General features: G+C 48.2%; 1 protein-coding gene across 2 annotated transcripts in view; it reads left to right on the top strand.

The window, feature by feature from the left end:
• The window catches only part of PXMP2 (peroxisomal membrane protein 2), a 109,084-nt gene that overhangs the window by 37,492 nt on the left and 52,594 nt on the right, over positions 1 to 18,998 (top strand). For both annotated transcript variants that reach the window (XM_069214644.1, XM_069214645.1), the window contains exon 4: positions 1,812 to 1,974. In XM_069214644.1, coding sequence (XP_069070745.1) covers positions 1,812 to 1,974 — 163 coding nt within the window. The remainder of the gene's footprint in view (positions 1 to 1,811; positions 1,975 to 18,998) is intronic.

The raw sequence follows: 18,998 nt of genomic DNA, 5'->3' as shown, positions 1-18,998 counted from the left end.
GTGGCTTTGTGGATGTGTGCCTATACGTCTTACACGACTACATATAGAATTAGCTGTGGCTTGACCTCCCACCCTGCACCCACAACCCGCCCCAACCCACCACTCTCTGCTCGTACTTGTCATTATTTTATACTTTGTAGGCGTCTTTAACTTGTGCGTCCCTAGATGATTTGACCTTTCTCCTAAAAACCGGGACGTTTATTTAATAATCTGACCTTTGTCCAAAAAACCGGGACATGTATTTAAAATAAAGAGAAGTGTCGGGACACCGGGACAGTCCTCTAACAACCGGGACTGTCCGGGGAAATCCGGGACGTCAGGTCACCCTAAAAAGAGTCTATCAGTAGTCGGAACCAATCCTCAACAGTTTACTGTCATATCCGGGAAGTTGGGTACTGGCTCACTAGCACCACGCCGAGTGCATTTGGAGAATGACCAAGGGGTAGGGTTTACATCGCTGTGCAGATGCCCTTCCCTCTAGCTAGGCGTGACTATCCAGGCGTGACAGACAAATGCCCTGAAATCCAATTCACCATGGGGACACTCTGCTTGTTGTTCCCATCCTTATCTGATTGCCCTATTATTGTTTCAAATCCCTAAAGCTCACAGTACTTCAAACAGAGCCAACGTGATTGGAAAGTGTCATATTTACACCATACCATACCATACCATACACCATGAAAAATGAATATATAAATATATGCATTCTAGCCAACAGCAGAACAGATTTAATGTACAAAACAAAAACACCGCTTTCGCCCGTTGATGTAGATAATTCCGATAACCACTTTCCATGCAAGGTGTCTTTGAAAGTAAATTAAGAGAAGCAGATTAGAGTGAACTGAAGCAGATCTGGGCAAACAGGCTGTCAAGATAAGGAATGAATTTGGTAGGATATTTGTTTCTGATTTATCAGTACCCCCATGCAACACCCCTTTTGGAGAGTGGCAAAACCCTTACAGCTGTATCCATCTGCAGTTATGGATTGGAATCGAGTTGGGTGTGGCTTCTGGTTATCAAGGACTGTTATCTCTGTATCCCCCTGCTGTGGTTTAGCCACTGCCATATGCTCCTCACTTCTCAGAAGCACTCCTAGTGCCTGTGGTTGTCAGTTAACACCCTCATAGGTCAGTCAACACAGCCTCCTATGTCGGTGATTAGCGATACATTTCTGTCCATCTCTTCACAGACATTCATTGTGAATTCTATGGTAGAGGCCACCTCCTTGTCCAGTCCACACCAGAAACCCTTTTTCTTTTCCTATTTTAGAACCATTCCCTCTGTCCATTCAATGATGATGCCCTTCTTATGTCCATAGTGGGTAATAGCTCTTCCAACTGTCCATCCCATGACAGAGACCTTTGTTATGTCTTTGATATTTAATAGTCCTTCCCTTTGTCGTTGGGGACACATACTATTTCAGAGCCACTCTGCATTACTCTTACCGATGAGCACCTCCTTCTTGTATTGTATGTACGCCATCAAAGGACCTAACTCTCTTCTCCCTGTTGATTGGCATGTTGGAGCCTCTATCTGTTCATCCTATACCAAAGCCAGTCTCTGACTAGTCTACGTCAGAGCCCCTTTCTCTGTCTAACATTTCAGATCCATTAAGTAGTTCACACTGCATTGGTCATGCATCCATCCCAACTTGTAAACTATATTTTAATAAGAAATGCAACTCCATAAAGATGTTATAGTTCTCTGCTGCACTGAGTAGTTGTTCTTGAGCTAAAATGAAGAGCACCCTGCATTCTCTGTCCAGATGTGCAGTAATAAAGCTGTCACCTTTTTCCTGATTTGTTTCTTAGGTTTTTCCTAACAGGGCCTTTGAGCCACTACTTCTACCTTTACATGGAACACCTTATCCCTCCCACCGTACCTTTTGCTGTCCTCCAGAGGCTCATGTTGGACCGTTTGATCTTTGCTCCTGCTTTCCTTCTTCTCTTCTTCGTTGTTATGAACTTTCTTGAGGTGAGTCAAAACACTGTGAGTCTGCATGTGCGTCACTTTTAGGTCTTGTTACAGGTAGTTTTGGCTGGTCAGACCTGTTGTTTATAATTTACATAATTATATAGTGGTGTTTGAGTGAACATCTTGCCATTATAAGATGGGTTTGTTGTCTATCTTCCTGCCTTGCATTTTATTCCATGGCTTTACCCCACCTATTCTTTTGTATGTGAATCTCAGAAGCATTTCGGTCTCACAGTGTTCTGATTGGCTTGCTTGTATCCCTCCACTGCTGAACTTGCTTGCATGAATACTTTTTATGTAAACACTCCGTGGGAATGTATGTGTTTCCTTACTCTCTCGCTCTCTCCCTTTTGTGCTGCTATCAATCAATCAATAAATTTGTTGAGCGCGCTACTCACCCAGTAGGGTCTCAAGGCGCTGGGGTGGGGGTTGCTACTGCTCGAAGAGCCAGGTCTTGAGGCGCTTCCTGAAGGTCAGGAGGTCCTGGGTCTTGTGTAGGTTGGTGGGGAGGGAGTTCCAGGTTTTGGCGGCGAGGTGGGAGAAGGACCTGCCACCGGATGTGGTACGGTTAATGCGAGGGACTGTTGCGAGGGTGGCGGAGCGGAGCTGGCGTGTTGAGATGTGGAAGTTAAGTCGATCGTTGAGGTAAGCCGATCCGGTGTCGTGGAGGGCTTTGTGAGCGTGGATTAGGATTTGGAAGACGATCCTTTTGTTGACGGGTAGCCAGTGTAGGGCTTTGAGGTGGGCGGAGATGTGTTCGTGGCGAGGGAGGTTGAGGATGAGACGTGCTGAGGCGTCCTGGATGCGCTGGAGTTTTCTCTGGAGCTTGGACGTTGTTCCCGCGTAGAGGGAGTTGCCGTAGTCCAGTCTGCTGCTGACAAGGGCGTGGGTGACCGTTCTTCTGGTTTCAACAGGAATCCACCTGAAGGTCTTGTGGAGCATTCAAAGGGTGTTGAAGCATGAGGACGAGATGGTGTTAACTTGCTGGGTCATGGAGAGAGAAGAGTCTAGTATGAAGCCAAGATTGCGTGCGTGGGTGGTGGGTGTTGGGGCGGCCCCAGGGTGGCCGGCCACCAGGAGTCGACCCATGCTGACTTGTTGGGTCCGAAGATGATGATCTCGTTTTTTTCTGAGTTCAGCTTGAGGTGGCTTGCTGTCATCCAGTTAGTGATGGTGAGAAGTCCGGTGTGGAGGTTGTTCTTGGTGGTTGCGGGGTTCCTCGTGAGGGAGAGGATGAGCTGGGTGTCGTCAGCGTAGGAAATGATGTTGAGGCTGTGGGGTCGGACGATGCTGGCGAGCGGAGCCATGTAGATATTGAAGATGGTGGGGCTGAGTGAGGATCCCTGGGGGACTCCGCATATGGTCTTGGTGGCCTTTGACCGGAACATGGGGAGTCAAACTCTTTGTGTTCTTTCGGAGAGGAAGGCGGTGAGCCAGTCCAGGGCTTTGTGGTGAATTCCGGCGTTGAAGAGGCGTGTGTGAAGGGTTTGGTGGCATACGGTGTCAAAGGCTGCGGAAAGGTCGAGGAGGATGAGGGCAACGGTTTCACCTTTGTCAAGCCTGGTCCTGATGTCGTTGGTGCAGGCGATGAGGGCGGTCTTGGTGTTGTGGTTTTTGCAGAATCCAGACTGGGAGACATTGAGTAGGCTGTTGTCCTCCAGGAAGCAGGAAAGTTGGTTGTTGACTATTTTCTCTATGACCTGCGCAGGGAAGGGGAGTAGGAAGATAGGCCGGTAGTTTTAGAGGTCTTCGGGGTCGGCTTTGGGCTTTTTGAGAAAGGCGTTGACTTCGGCGTGTTTCCAGCTTTTTGGGAAAATGGCGGTTTGCTTTACCCCATTCTCCTTCACTCTGTTTGTTGCTTTCCTGCCCCTCCCCATCCTGCTCGTGTTTTTTTAATAGCCAGATAACATGTATAAATAGATAGATAGATGGATTTATAAGAATACATTATGGATTTATAGAAATATTCCAGATTTCTCCTTTTCATCTTTTCTTTGATGTAAACCCAGTTGATCAAACACCTCATCAGCTGTCAGCCATTTCTGTTACTGCATCTTCTAAATGTCCCCTCCAGCCAAAACCAAACATTATAACGGGTCACACCCCAGGAAAAGAAACTTGCCAACAATTGTATACATCAGTGTAACAATACATTACAGTTAATGATACAATCCACAATTATCTTTTGGACTAATTATAGGACATCTTTTTACAAACTTTAGCTACTCATCAGTCACAATATCCTATATGTTTCTGACAGGAGAGAATAAAGTTTGCCTCAGAGCCTTTAATAATGAAATATAGACTTTCTTTATCTCTATTCAGAAAATTGATCCTTTTTCAAGATGCACAGCATCTATCCAGCTGCTGTTGCGGGTGTCTGGTTCCTTGCTGCTTGGTTGATGCAGTACCATGGCTAGCCCTTTTCTTGGCCAAGCTTCCCGAAAAAAACATCCTGCTGAATACCTTGTTTAGAAAGCGCTGGGTTTTCTCCAAGGCTACATAGGAGACCACAAATCTGGTGACTTTTTTTATGAAGGGACCACTGAAGCACTGTTCTGCAGCCACTGTTTCTGCTTCTTTTCCGGTCATTTGTTGAGGTTGGTGTCCATTTTTAATCTGTAATTTTCTCACCCAAGACTGCACACCTTGAGTCGCCCCAGGGAACAATGTGCCCTCTGTTGCCCAACCTTTTAACACATCTGGTTCAGTCGGTGCAACGGTGTATTTGACCTCCTAACCAAGTTAAGTATTTTTGCCAGCAGGCTGCTGATGTCTAGAGGCTGATCTTGAAAACTGTTCCAAGCCTGAGCAATCACCCTCTTCAGACCTGTAGGAAATGTGCACATGTAGACCAGTTACTTGCTATCCACCACTGAGGTGACTGCAACCCTTCTGTCTGTCTCTGTAAAGGAACACTTCACTCTCAATTTGGTGTGTACCTCTCTACCAGGAAGTCTTGGTACTCTTGGGTGCACAGTTTGCTGCAGGACAACACCCTTGTTGTATCCTAGTCTCAGCAGTGTGTGATGGCCTTATTAAATGTAGCAGCTAGTCCTCTCAATTCAGTCAACAGTAATTGGGCTGCAGGGAGGCTTCCGTACAGCATTTAGTATCTTTATCTGTATATCAGAAGAGGCAACATCTTGATTTGTGCCATCACTCATCTCTTGTCGATGTCTCACACTTCCTGTGTGAGTCGCCTTGCTGGGTCAGAGTCAGGCCCATAAATATCCCTGAGTAGCTCGAAAGAGTCTACCTGTGAGGACGGTCCCTCTTCGTTGCCCTTTATGTGTATGACCTCAGTTGATAGTGCAGCTCCTCTCTAAATGATTATCAAGCTTCCCTTGTCTCTTTATGTGCAAGTGTTCTTTTTGCAAGCTTGCATATCAGCATCTTCAGACCCTTCGTCTAGCATGTTCTGCCTAATTACCCTGCCAGATAGGCTCTTAGGGTAGGCATGTTGTAAGGAAATGCCTCCTTGGCATGGTTACCCCCTGACTTTTTGCCTTTGCTGATGCTATGTTTTGAATTGAAAGTATGCTGAGGCCTGCTAACCAGGCCCCAGCACCAGTGTTCTTTACCTAACCTGTACTTTTGATTCCACAATTGGCACACCCTGGCATCCAGGTAAGACCCTTGTAACTGGTACCCCTGGTACCAAGGGCCCTGATGCCAGGGAAGGTCTCTAAGGGCCGCAGCATATCTTATGCCACCCTGGGGACCCCTCACTCAGCACAGACACACTGCTTGCCAGCTTGTGTGTGCTGATGATGTCACGACTCACGTGCTGCTTGCGCCTGGAATTTGCAGATCTGGTGGCGTGAATCTTCAATGTTTGGCTTTGGCCCAAAAAGGGGCGACTCTTTCTGGTAGCCACGGTGCTGTAGGCAATGGAGACACCAAGAACAGACCGTGCCCTTCAGAAAGTAGCGCCAGAGGGAAAAAAACCCTTAAAAAGGGGAAAAAACCTCCAAACAGGAAGACTCCTGGAGAAAAACAAGAACAAACAAACAGGAATCCAAAAGGAGCAAAAATCAGAAAACACAGAATGCTGAATCCAAAACCAAAGGCAAGGAAATCATGAGCGAAGACACTAACTGAGCAGAAAGTGTTGCAGCGCAAAGAAGGAGGAAAAACACAGCCCTTATATACCAAAAAACAGGAAGTGACCCACAGGAAGTAAAAGGACACCATCTTAGATAGGGAAACAATACATAGAACAGAATAGTAGAGGAACCATAGAGAATAGGGAACAAGGAATGCTGGAAAAGCACAGGAATCTGGGAAGGAGGAAAAAACATAAAGAAAGGCACACAACAGACTGCAAAAAAGAAGAAAGGACAAAGAAACGAAGAAAAACAGGTAAGAGGGTTCAGAGACCCCTGGGACAGTGAAAGGCAGAAGGAAGAACGAGGCCCCAAGCAAATCTGGGGCCTCGAAACGCGCAGGAGAGGCTGGGGGCGCGCCGCGTCTTAATAACGCGGTGCGCGGCCCGAGCCGAACGCCCGGCAGAAGTCGAGCTCTCGGCTCGCGCCGCGCGGTGCGGCGCGACAGTAGGTCCCCCTCCCGAAGGCCCAGGTTTAAGAGGGAATAAACAGTGAAAGCGTTGAATCAGGAGAGGAGCGTGAATGGAAGAGGCATCTTCCCATGAACATTCACTGAGAGGATAACCCTTCCAATGAATCAGATACTGAAGTCGTTTATGAAAAAGACGAGAGTCACAAATTTCCTGCACTTCATATTCAGGAACATCATCCACAAGGACAGGAGGTGGACAAGGAAACTGACGTGAGTAAGGATCAGGCACATAAGGTTTAAGCTGAGAAACATGAAAAACCGGATGGATCTTCCATGTATGGGGTAAGTGAAGACGGACAGTGACAGGATTGACCAACTGGAGAATACGGAAAGGCCCATAGTAACGAGGTGTGAACTTGTTTTGAGAGAGACGTGAGGGCAAGAATTTGGAGGAGAGCCAGACTTTATCTTGCAGATGATAATTTGGATTGGTTGTACGTCTCTTGTCTGCAGCCTTCTTCATATACCTCTTGGTATGTAACAAATTAGATCGAATTAGTTTATGGAGTTGGAGAAGGCGTTTGGAGAAATAGGTAATAGCGGGTAGAGGAGAGTTGGATTGTGGAGAAGTAGGGAAAGAGGTAGGATGAAAACCATAGGAACAGAAAAAGGGAGTGACCTTGGAGGCACTATGGACTGAGTTATTGTCGGAAAATTCAGCTAAAGAGAGGTAAGTGCTCCAGTTACTTTGGGTAGAATTGCAAAAGCATCGAAGATATTGCTCTAGTCCTTGGTTCAGACGCTCAGTCTGTCCGTTGGTCTGAGGATGGAACCCTGAAGACAGGGCTCTATTTATATTCAGTGTTTTACAAAAATGCTTCCAAAATCGGGAGATGTACTGAGGCCCTCTATCAGATATTATGGTATGTGGAAGTCCATGGAGACGGAAGACATGATCTATGAATATTTGACTTAGTTCTTGAGAAGTAGGCTCCTCGTAAATCCAATTTAGTAAAACGTTGGGCCCCTCTGATTGCTTCCAGTATGTCCCTGATGAGAGGCAAAGGATAACGATCTTTAATGGTAATTTTATTCAGACCTCGAAAATCCAGGCACGGACGAAGATCCTTAGTCTTCTTGGGCACAAAAAAGAGAGGGGCCCCAGCAGGAGACGACGATGGAACAATAAGACCACTCTGTATATTTTCGTCCAGATACTCCTTTAGAACTTCCTTTTCGGGTTCCGTGAGGGAGTATATCCTCCCAAAAGGAACAATTGTGCCGGGTTCCAATGGAATTGCACAATCATATTCTCGATGTGGAGGTAGCACAGGTTTTGACGGTTTTTGGAAAACATCCTGAAACTCCAAATAGTGGTCTGGGACCCCTTGGACCGTATTAATGGACATACCAGTGGCCCCTTCAGTAGCTAAGGATCTTTTCGGAGACCAATACTTGTCGGAAGTAAAACAGTTCTCATGACAAAATTGCGAAGACAAAGAGACTGTCCGGGTAACCCAATTTATATATGGGTTATGTCTGATGAACCACGGAATTCCAAGAATGATGGTATGGTTAGGGGACGTAATAAGATCGAAGGAGATGTGTTCTTGATGGTTTCCCACCTGTAGACTTAACATCAGGGTAGTGGTGTCTACAGGACCAGAGGATATCAAAGATCCATCCACAGTGTGTACCTGTTCGGGTACTTCTTTTGCTTGAGTAGGAACTAGGTTAGCAGCAGCCCACGTCTTGTCCATGTATATACCACTAGCACCACAATCTAGTAATGCCATAGTCTTTTCTTGACGATCGTCAGGAAGTTGTAACAGGACAGGAAAGATGAACAAGGCAGTTGTATTGTCATTAAAGGAGCTGATGGAAGGTATAGCTGTAGATCCCGTCCCCTCCCTTCTTACAGAGGACGGGAGGTGGCGTTTCCCGAAGGCCTGGACGGACGTACTGGACAGGTACGGAGCATGTGACCAGCAGAACCACAATACAGGCACAACCCTCTCTTGCGTCTGTCTTCTCGTTCACTAGCAGAGAGCGGACCTCGGGTAGTATCCACCTGCATGGGTTCCCCTTCGATGTCTCTAGCAGGAGTGCGAGGTTCCTCGGAACGCTGCAGGTATGCACGTGAGCTACTTGGCTGGGCAAACCCTCTACTCCTTTTCTTTTCCGATCTCCGTTCCTGAAGACGATATTCGATGGACAGTGCTTGATCCATCAGGCCACGAAGATCTTCCGCTCTGGTAGAATGCACTAGTTCATCCTTTATTTCTTCTTTGAGTCCTCTACGAAATAATGTTACCAGAGTACGTTCCACCCAAGTGGTCTCTGCCGCCAGCTGACGAAAACGGGTTATATATTGCAGGACGTCTTGGGAGCCTTGTTGGATGTCGCACAAGGCTTCTTCAGCGGAGGCTTCCAATCCAGGACGGCTAAACATCTGTTTGAAGCGACTCACAAAGGCGGAATAGTCTGACAATACAGGGTCGTTGGAGGACACCATCGGGGTTGCCCAGGCCAAGGCTGGACCGGATAAGGCACTGATAAGATAACCCACCTTGGTCCTGTCGTGGGAGAATTGAGTAGGTCGGAAGGCGAAATACACCGTTAAAGCATCTAAGAACTCGCGAAGCTTGGTTGGTTCACCAGAGAAACAAGGGGTAGAAGTGGAGATTGTCGGAACATCACTGGTGCGGAGGGCCAAAGCCTGTCGTAACGCAGCATTTTCATTACGTAGTTGTTGCAATTCCTGGGCTTGTTGCTGAATCGTGGTCAACAGAGATTGCTCCGGATCTGCAGCAGCCGCCACTGTATTATCCATGGTGTTTGAGGACGTCGGAATGGTTGTGCGCTGCAATCTGTCACGACTCACGTGCTGCTTGCGCCTGGAATTTGCAGATCTGGTGGCGTGAATCTTCAATGTTCGGCTTTGGCCCAAAAAGGGGCGACTCTTTCTGGTAGCCACGGTGCTGTAGGCAATGGAGACACCAAGAACAGACCGTGCCCTTCAGAAAGTAGCGCCAGAGGGAAAAAAAACCTTAAAAAGGGGAAAAAACCTCCAAACAGGAAGACTCCTGGAGAAAAACAAGAACAAACAAACAGGAATCCAAAAGGAGCAAAAATCAGAAAACACAGAATGCTGAATCCAAAACCAAAGGCAAGGAAATCAGGAGCGAAGACACTAACTGAGCAGAAAGTGTTGCAGCGCAAAGAAGGAGGAAAAACACAGCCCTTATATACCAAAAAACAGGAAGTGACCCACAGGAAGTAAAAGGACACCATCTTAGATAGGGAAACAATACATAGAACAGAATAGTAGAGGAACCATAGAGAATAGGGAACAAGGAATGCTGGGAAAGCACAGGAATCTGGGAAGGAGGAAAAAACATAAAGAAAGGCACACAACAGACTGCAAAAAAGAAGAAAGGACAAAGAAACGAAGAAAAACAGGTAAGAGGGTTCAGAGACCCCTGGGACAGTGAAAGGCAGAAGGAAGAACGAGGCCCCAAGCAAATCTGGGGCCTCGAAACGCGCAGGAGAGGCTGGGGGCGCGCCGCGTCTTAATAACGCGGTGCGCGGCCCGAGCCGAACGCCCGGCAGAAGTCGAGCTCTCGGCTCGCGCCGCGCGGTGCGGCGCGACAGATGAGGACAAAACGAGTAAGTCGACATGGCACCCCCCTCAGGGTGCCATGCCAACCTCTCACTGCCTATGCAGTATAGATAAGTCACCCCTCTAGTAGGCCTTACAGCCCTAAGGCAGGATGCACTATACCATAGGTGAGGGCACCAGTGCATGAGCACTGTGCCCCTACACTGTCTAAGCCAAACCTTAGACATTGTAAGTGCAGGGTAGCCATAAGAGTATATGGTCTGGGAGTCTGTCAAACACGAACTCCACAGCACCATAATGTCTACACTGAAAACTGGGAAGTTTGGTATCAAACTTCTCAGCACAATAAATGCACACTGATGCCAGTGTATATTTTATTGTAAACTACACCCCAGAGGGCACCTTAGAGGTGCCCCCTGAAACTTAAACCAACTACCCGTGTAGGCTGACTGGTTTTAGCAGCCTGCCACATTCGAGACATGTTGCTGGCCACATGGGGAGAGTGCCTTTGTCACTCTGTGGCCAGTAACAAAGCCTGCACTGGGTGGAGATGCTATCACCTCCCCCAGGCAGGAGCTGTAACACCTGGCGGTGAGCCTCAAAGGCTTACCCCCTTTGTTCCAGCACCGCAGGGCACTCCAGCTAGTGGAGTTGCCCGCCCCCTCCGACCACGGCCCCACTTTTGGCGGCAAGGCCGGAGGAGATAATGAGAATAACAAGGAGGAGTCACTGGCCAGTCAGGACAGCCCCTAAGGTGTCCTGAGCTGAAGTGACTCTAACTTTTAGAAATCCTCCATCTTGCAGATGGAGGATTCCCCCAATAGATATAGGAATGTGACCCCCTCCCCTTGGGAGGAGGCACAAAGAGGGTGTACCCACCCTCAGGGGCTAGTAGCCATTGGCTACTAACCCCCCAGACCTGAACACGCCCTTAAATTTAGTATTTAAGGGCTGCCCTGAACCTAAGAATTCAGATTCCTGCAACTTACCGAAGAAGAAGACTGCTGAGCTGAAAACCCCTGCAGAAGAAGAAAGAAGACACCAACTGCTTTGGCCCCAGTCCTACCGGCCTGTCTCATGCCTTCTAAAGAAACCTGCTCCAGCGACGCTTTCTCCAGGACCAGTGACCTCTGAATCCTCAGAGGACTGCCCTGCTTCCAAGAGACCAAGAAACTCCCGAGAACAGCGGCCCTGTTCAACAAAGACTGCAACTTTGTATCCAGAGGAGCAGATTTAAAGACCCCTGCAATCCCCGCAAGAAGCGTGAGACTTGCAACACTGCACCCGGCGACCCTGACTCGACTGGTGGAGAAACAACACCTCAGGAAGGACCCTCCGGCGACTCCGAGACTGTGAGTAACCAAAGTTGTCCCCCCTGAGCCCTCACAGCGACGCCTGCAGAGGGAATCCCGAGGCTCCCCCTGACCGCGACTGCCTGACTCTAAAATCCCGAAGGCTGGAAAAGACCCTGCACCCGCAGCCCCCAGCACCTGAAGGATCGGAACTTCAGTGCAGGAGTGACCCCCAGGAGGCCCTCTCCCTTGCCCAGGTGGTGGCTACCCCGAGGAGCCCCCCCTTTGCCTGCCTGCACCGCTGAAGAGACCCCTTGGTCTCTCATTGAAATCCATTGGAAACCCGACGCGTGTTTGCACACTGCACCCGGCCGCCCCAGTGCCGCTGAGGGTGTACTTTTTGTGTGAGCTTGTGTCCCCCCCGGTGCCCTACAAAACCCCCCTGGTCTGCCCTCCGAAGACGCGGGTACTTACCTGCTGGCAGACTGGAACCGGGGCACCCCCTTCTCTCCATTGAAGCCTATGCGTTTTGGGCACCACTTTGAACTCTGGACCTGACCGGCCCTGAGCTGCTGGTGTGGTGACTTTGGGGTTGCTCTGAACCCCCAACGGTGGGCTACCTTGGACCCCAATTTGAACCCCGTAGGTGGTTTACTTACCTGCAAGAACTAACATTACTTTACCTCCCCCAGGAACTGTGAAAATTGCACAGTGTCCACTTTTAAAACAACTTATTGTGTTTTATGTAAAAAGTATATATGCTACTGTGATTATTCAAAGTTCCTAGAGTACTTACCTGCAATACCTTTCAAATGAGATATTACATGTAGAATTTGAACCTGTGGTTCTTAAAATAAACTAAGAAAATATATTTTTCTATAACAAAACCTGTTGGCCTGGATTTGTCTCTGAGTGTGTGTTCCTCATTTATTGCCTGTGTGTATGTACAACAAATGCTTAACACTACTCCTTTGATAAGCCTACTGCTCGACCACACTACCACAAAATAGAGCATTAGTATTATCTCTTTTTGCCACTATCTTACCTCTAAGGGGAACCCTTGGACTCTGTGCATACTATTCCTTACTTTGAAATAGTGCATACAGAGCCAACTTCCTACATTGGTGGATCAGCGGAGGGGTACAAGACTTTGCATTTGCTGGACTACTCAGCCAATACCTGATCACACGACAAATTCCAAAAATTGTCATTAGAAATTGATTTTTGCAATTTGAGCTATTTTTCTAAATTCTTAAAAGACCTCCTAGGGCCTTGTGTTAGATCCTGTTTAGCATTTCTTTTAGAGTTTAAAAGTTTGTGAAAGTTTGAATTAGAACCTAGAACTAGTTTTAGATTCTTAAAAAGTATTCCAACTTTTAGAAGCATAATGTCTAGTACAGATGTGAATGTGATGGAACTCGACATCACCCCTTACCTCCATCTTAAGATGAGGGAGCTAAGGTCACTCTGTAAAATAAAGAAAATTACAATGGGCCCCAGACCTTCCAAACAATAGCTCCAGGAGCTTTTGGCAGAGTTTGAAAGAGCCAACCCCTCTGAGGATGGCAACACAGAGGATGAAGATAGTGACTTGGAGGGAAATTTCCCCCCTCCAGTCCTACTTAGGGAGAACAGGGCTGCTCAAGCCCTGACTCCAAATATAATAGTCAGAGATGCTGTTTCCCTCACAGGAGAGACCAACATCTCTGAAATCACTGAGGATAACTCCAGTGAAGAGGACATCCAGTTAGCCAGGATGGCCAAAAGATTGGCTTTGGAAAGACAGATCCTAGCCATAGAAAGGGAAAGACAAGAGATGGGCCTAGGACCCATCAATGGTGGCAGCAACATAACTAGGGTCAGAGATTCTCCTGACATGTTGAAAATCCCTAAAGGGATTGTAACTAAATACGAAGATGGTGATGACATCACCAAATGGTTCATAGCTTTTGAGAGGGCTTGTGTAACTAGAAAAGTGAACAAATCTCACTGGGGTGCTCTCCTTTGGGAAATGTTCACTGGAAAGTGTACGGATAGACTCCTCACACTCTCTGGAAAAGATGCAGAATCTTATGACCTCATGAAGGGAACCCTGATTGAGGGCTTTGGATTCTCCACTGAGGAGTATAGGATTAGATTCAGGGGGGCTCAAAAATCCTCGAGCCAGACCTTGGTTGATTTTGTAGACTACTCAGTGAAAACACTGGATGGTTGGATTCAAGGCAGTGGTGTAAATAATTATGATGGGCTGTACAATTTATTTGTGAAAGAACACCTGTTAAGTAATTGTTTCAATGATAAACTGCATCAGCATCTGGTAGACCTAGGACCAATTTCTCCCCAAGAATTGGGAAAGAAGGCAGACCTTTGGGTCAAGACTAGGGTGACCAAGACTTCCACAGGGGGTGACCAAAAGAAAGGGGTCACAAAGCCTCCCCAGGGGAAGAGTGTTGAGACATCCAAAAACAAAAATAGTAAAGAGTCTTCTACAGGCCCCCAAGAACCTGCACAGGAGGGTGGGCCCAGAGCCTCTTCACAAAGCAATTTTGGGTACAAGGGTAAAAACTTTGATCCCAAAAAGGCCTGGTGTCGTAGCTGTAATCAGCCTGGACACCAAACTGGAGATAAGGCCTGTCCCAAGAAAAGTACCACTTCTAACTCCACTCCAGCTAAAACTGGAATGGCCAGTCTCCAAGTGGGATCAACAGTGTGCCCAGAGCAAATCAGGTGTCACACTGAAGCTACATTAGTCTCTGAGGGTGGGGTGGATTTAGCCACACTGGCTGCCTGGCCTCCTAACATGCAAAAATACAGGCAGCAGCTCTTAATTAATGGGACAAGTGTAGAAGGCCTGAGGGATACAGGTGCCAGTGTCACCATGGTGACAGAGAAACTGTTTTCCCCTGGTCAATACCTGGCTGGACAAACTTATCCAGTCACCAACGCTGACAATCAGACTAAAGTACATCCCATGGCTATGGTAACTTTAGAGTGGGGAGGGGTCAATGGCCTGAAACAGGTGGTGGTCTCCTCAAATATCCCAGTAGACTGTTTGCTTGGAAATGACCTGGAGTCCTCAGCATGGGCTGAGGTAGAACTGAAAACCCATGCAGCCATGCTGGGTATCCCTGAACTGGTGTGTGTCAAGACGAGGGCACAGTGCAAGGCTCAGGGTGAAAAAGTAGAGCTGGAGTCTGGAAAAAGGGCCCAGCCTACCAAGAGAAAAGGAAAGTCAGCTGGGAAACCAGCTGCAACACAACAACAAAAAGAGAACCTCTCTTCTCAGGAAGAAGTTCTGCCCTCTGAGGGAACTGAGCCTATGGAGTTAGAACCTTATCAGGTTGAGCTCTTAGGCCCAGGGGGACCCTCAAGGGAGCAGTTGTGTAAGGGGCAAAAACCTGTCCCTCTCTTGAACGCCTTAGGCAGCAAGCTGCTGAAGAGTCCAATGGCAAGAAAACTGGAACACATAGGGTCTATTGGGAAGATGGGTTCCTGTACACTGAGGCAAGAGATCCCAAACCTGGTGCCACTAGGAGAATGGTAGTGCCTCAGGAGTTCAGAGAGTTCATTCTAACCTTAGCCCATGATAGTCCCCTTGCTGGGCATTTGGGACAAACCAAGACGTGGGAGAGACTAGTCAACCACTTCTACTGACCCAACATGTCCCAGAAAGTTAAGGAGTTTTGTGTCTCCTGTACCACCTGTCAAGCCAGTGGCAAGACAGGTGGACATCCAAAGGCCCCCCTCATTCCACTTCCCGTGGTGGGGGTCCCCTTTGAAAGAGTGGGTGTGGACATAGTGGGTCCACTTGAACCTCCCACAGCCTCAGGAAATATGTACATCCTAGTAGTAGTGGATCATGCTACTAGGTATCCTGAAGCTATTCCCCTTAGGTCGACTACTGCCCCTGCAGTAGCCAAGGCCCTCATTGGTATCTTTACCAGAGTGGGCTTTCCTAAGGAGGTGGTGTCTGACAGAGGTACCAACTTCATGTCCGCATACTTGAAACACATGTGGAATGAGTGTGGAGTGACTTATAAATTCACTATACCCTATCATGCACAAACTAATGGCCTTGTTGAAAGATTCAACAAGACATTAAAGGGCATGATCATGGGTCTCCCAGAAAAACTCAAAAGGAGATGGGATGTCCTCTTGCCATGTCTGCTCTTCGCTTACAGAGAGGTGCCTCAGAAGGGAGTAGGGTTCTCACCCTTTGAACTTCTGTTTGGCCACCCTGTAAGGGGACCACTAGCTCTTGTGAAAGAAGGCTGGGAGAGACCTCTTCATGAGCCTAAACAAGACATAGTGGACTATGTACTTGGCCTTCGCTCAAGGATGGCAGAGTACATGGAAAAGGCAAGTAAAAACCTTGAGGCCAGCCAACAGCTCCAGAGGTTTTGGTATGACCAAAAGGCTGCACTGGTTGAATTTCAACCAGGGCAGAAAGTCTGGGTTTTGGAGCCTGTGGCTCCCAGGGCACTTCAGGACAAATGGAGTGGCCCTTACCCAGTGCTAGAGAGGAAGAGTCAGGTCACCTACCTGGTGGACCTGGGCACAAGCAGGAGCCCCAAGAGGGTGATCCATGTGAACCGCCTTAAGCTCTTCCATGACAGGGCTGATGTGAATCTGTTAATGATATCAGATGAGGATCAGGAAGCTGAGAGTGAGCCTCTCCCTGATCTTCTATCATCCAACCCTAATGATGGCTCAGTAGATGGAGTGATCTATTCAGACACCCTCTCTAGCCAACAGCAATCTGACTGTAGGAAGGTCCTGCAACAGTTTGCTGAGCTCTTTTCCCTAACCCCTGGTCAGACACACCTGTGTACCCATGATGTGGACACAGGAGACAGCATGCCTGTCAAAAACAAAATATTCAGACAGTCTGATCAAGTTAAGGAAAGCATCAAGGTGGAAGTCCACAAGATGCTGGAATTGGGAGTAATTGAGCACTCTGACAGCCCCTGGGCTAGCCCAGTGGTCTTAGTCCCCAAACCTCACACCAAAGATGGAAAGAGAGAGATGAGGTTTTGTGTGGACTACAGAGGACTTAATTCTGTCACCAAGACAGATGCCCATCCCATTCCTAGAGCTGATGAACTGATAGACAAATTAGGTGCTGCCAAATTCTTAAGTACCTTTGACTTAACAGCAGGGTACTGGCAAATCAAAATGGCACCTGGAGCAAAAGAAAAGACAGCATTCTCCACACCTGATGGGCATTATCAGTTCACTGTTATGCCCTTTGGTTTAAAGAATGCCCCTGCCACCTTCCAAAGGTTGGTGAATCAAGTCCTTGCTGGCTTGGAGTCCTTTAGTGCAGCTTATCTTGACGATATTGCTGTCTTTAGCTCCACCTGGCAGGATCACCTGGTCCACCTGAAGAAGGTTTTGAAGGCTCTGCAATCTGCAGGCCTCTCTATCAAGGCATCCAAATGCCAGATAGGGCAGGGAACTGTGGTTTACTTGGGACACCTTGTAGGTGGAGGCCAAGTTCAGCCACTCCAGCCTAAGATCCAGACTATTCTGGACTGGGCAGCTCCAAAAACCCAGACTCAAGTCAGGGCATTCCTTGGCTTGACTGGGTACTATAGGAGCTTTGTGAAGGGATATGGATCCATTGTGACAGCCCTCACAGAACTCACCTCCAAGAAAATGCCCAAGAAGGTAAACTGGACTGTAGAATGCCAACAGGCCTTTAACACCCTGAAACAAGCAATGTGCACAGCACCAGTTCTAAAAGCTCCAGATTACTCCAAGCAGTTCATTGTGCAGACAGATGCCTCTGAACATGGGATAGGGGCAGTTTTGTCCCAAACAAATGATGATGGCCTTGACCAGCCTGTTGCTTTCATTAGCAGGAGGTTACTCCCCAGGGAGCAGCGTTGGAGTGCCATTGAGAGGGAGGCCTTTGCTGTGGTTTGGTCCCTGAAGAAGCTGAGACCATACCTCTTTGGTACTCACTTCCTAGTTCAAACTGACCACAGACCTCTCAGATGGCTGATGCAAATGAAAGGTGAAAATCCAAAACTGTTGAGGTGGTCCATCTCCCTACAGGGAATGGACTTTATAGTGGAACACAGACCTGGGACTGCCCATGCCAATGCAGATGGCCTTTCCAGATTCTTCCACTTAGAAAATGAAGAGACTCTTGGGAAAGGTTAGTCTCATCCTCTTTCGTTTGGGGGGGGGGGGTTGTGTAAGGAAATGCCTCCTTGGCATGGTTACCCCCTGACTTTGTGCCTTTGCTGATGCTATGTTTTGAATTGAAAGTGTGCTGAGGCCTGCTAACCAGGCCCCAGCACCAGTGTTCTTTCCCTAACCTGTACTTTTGATTCCACAATTGGCACACCCTGGCATCCAGGTAAGACCCTTGTAACTGGTACCCCTGGTACCAAGGGCCCTGATGCCAGGGAAGGTCTCTAAGGGCTGCAGCATATCTTATGCCACCCTGGGGACCCCTCACTCAGCACAGACACACTGCTTGCCAGCTTGTGTGTGCTGATGAGGACAAAACGAGTAAGTCGACATGGCACCCCCCTCAGGGTGCCATGCCAACCTCTCACTGCCTATGCAGTATAGATAAGTCACCCCTCTAGTAGGCCTTACAGCCCTAAGGCAGGGTGCACTATACCATAGGTGAGGGCACCAGTGCATGAGCACTGTGCCCCTACAGTGTCTAAGCCAAACCTTAGACATTGTAAGTGCAGGGTAGCCATAAGAGTATATGGTCTGGGAGTCTGTCAAACACGAACTCCACAGAACCATAATGGCTACACTGAAAACTGGGAAGTTTGGTATCAAACTTCTCAGCACAATAAATGCACACTGATGCCAGTGTACATTTTATTGTAAACTACACCCCAGAGGGCACCTTAGAGGTGCCCCCTGAAACTTAAACCAACTACCCGTGTAGGCTGACTGGTTTTAGCAGCCTGCCACATTCGAGACATGTTGCTGGCCACATGGGGAGAGTGCCTTTGTCACTCTGTGGCCAGTAACAAAGCCTGCACTGGGTGGAGATGCTATCACCTCCCCCAGGCAGGAGCTGTAACACCTGGCGGTGAGCCTCAAAGGCTTACCCCCTTTGTTCCAGCACCGCAGGGCACTCCAGCTAGTGGAGTTGCCCGCCCCCTCTGACCACGGCCCCACTTTTGGCGGCAAGGCCGAAGGAGATAATGAGAATAACAAGGAGGAGTCACTGGCCAGTCAGGACAGCCCCTAAGGTGTCCTGAGCTGAAGTGACTCTAACTTTTAGAAATCCTCCATCTTGCAGATGGAGGATTCCCCCAATAGGGATAGGAATGTGACCCCCTCCCCTAGGGAGGAGGCACAAAGAGGGTGTACCCACCCTCAGGGCTAGTAGCCATTGGCTACTAACCCCCCAGACCTAAACACGCCCTTAAATTTAGTATTTAAGGGCTCCCCTGAACCTAAGAATTCAGATTCCTGCAACTTACCGAAGAAGAAGACTGCTGAGCTGAAAACCCCTGCAGAAGAAGAAAGAAGACACCAACTGCTTTGGCCCCAGTCCTACTGGCCTGTCTCCTGCCATCTAAAGAAACCTGCTCCAGCGATGCTTTCTC

Source organism: Pleurodeles waltl, chromosome 11 (genome assembly GCF_031143425.1).
Source record: "Pleurodeles waltl isolate 20211129_DDA chromosome 11, aPleWal1.hap1.20221129, whole genome shotgun sequence".
NCBI classification, from domain to species: domain Eukaryota; kingdom Metazoa; phylum Chordata; class Amphibia; order Caudata; family Salamandridae; genus Pleurodeles; species Pleurodeles waltl.
The sequence above is the reverse complement of the archived record's forward strand: the minus strand, read 5'-3'. Positions and strand labels throughout refer to the sequence as shown.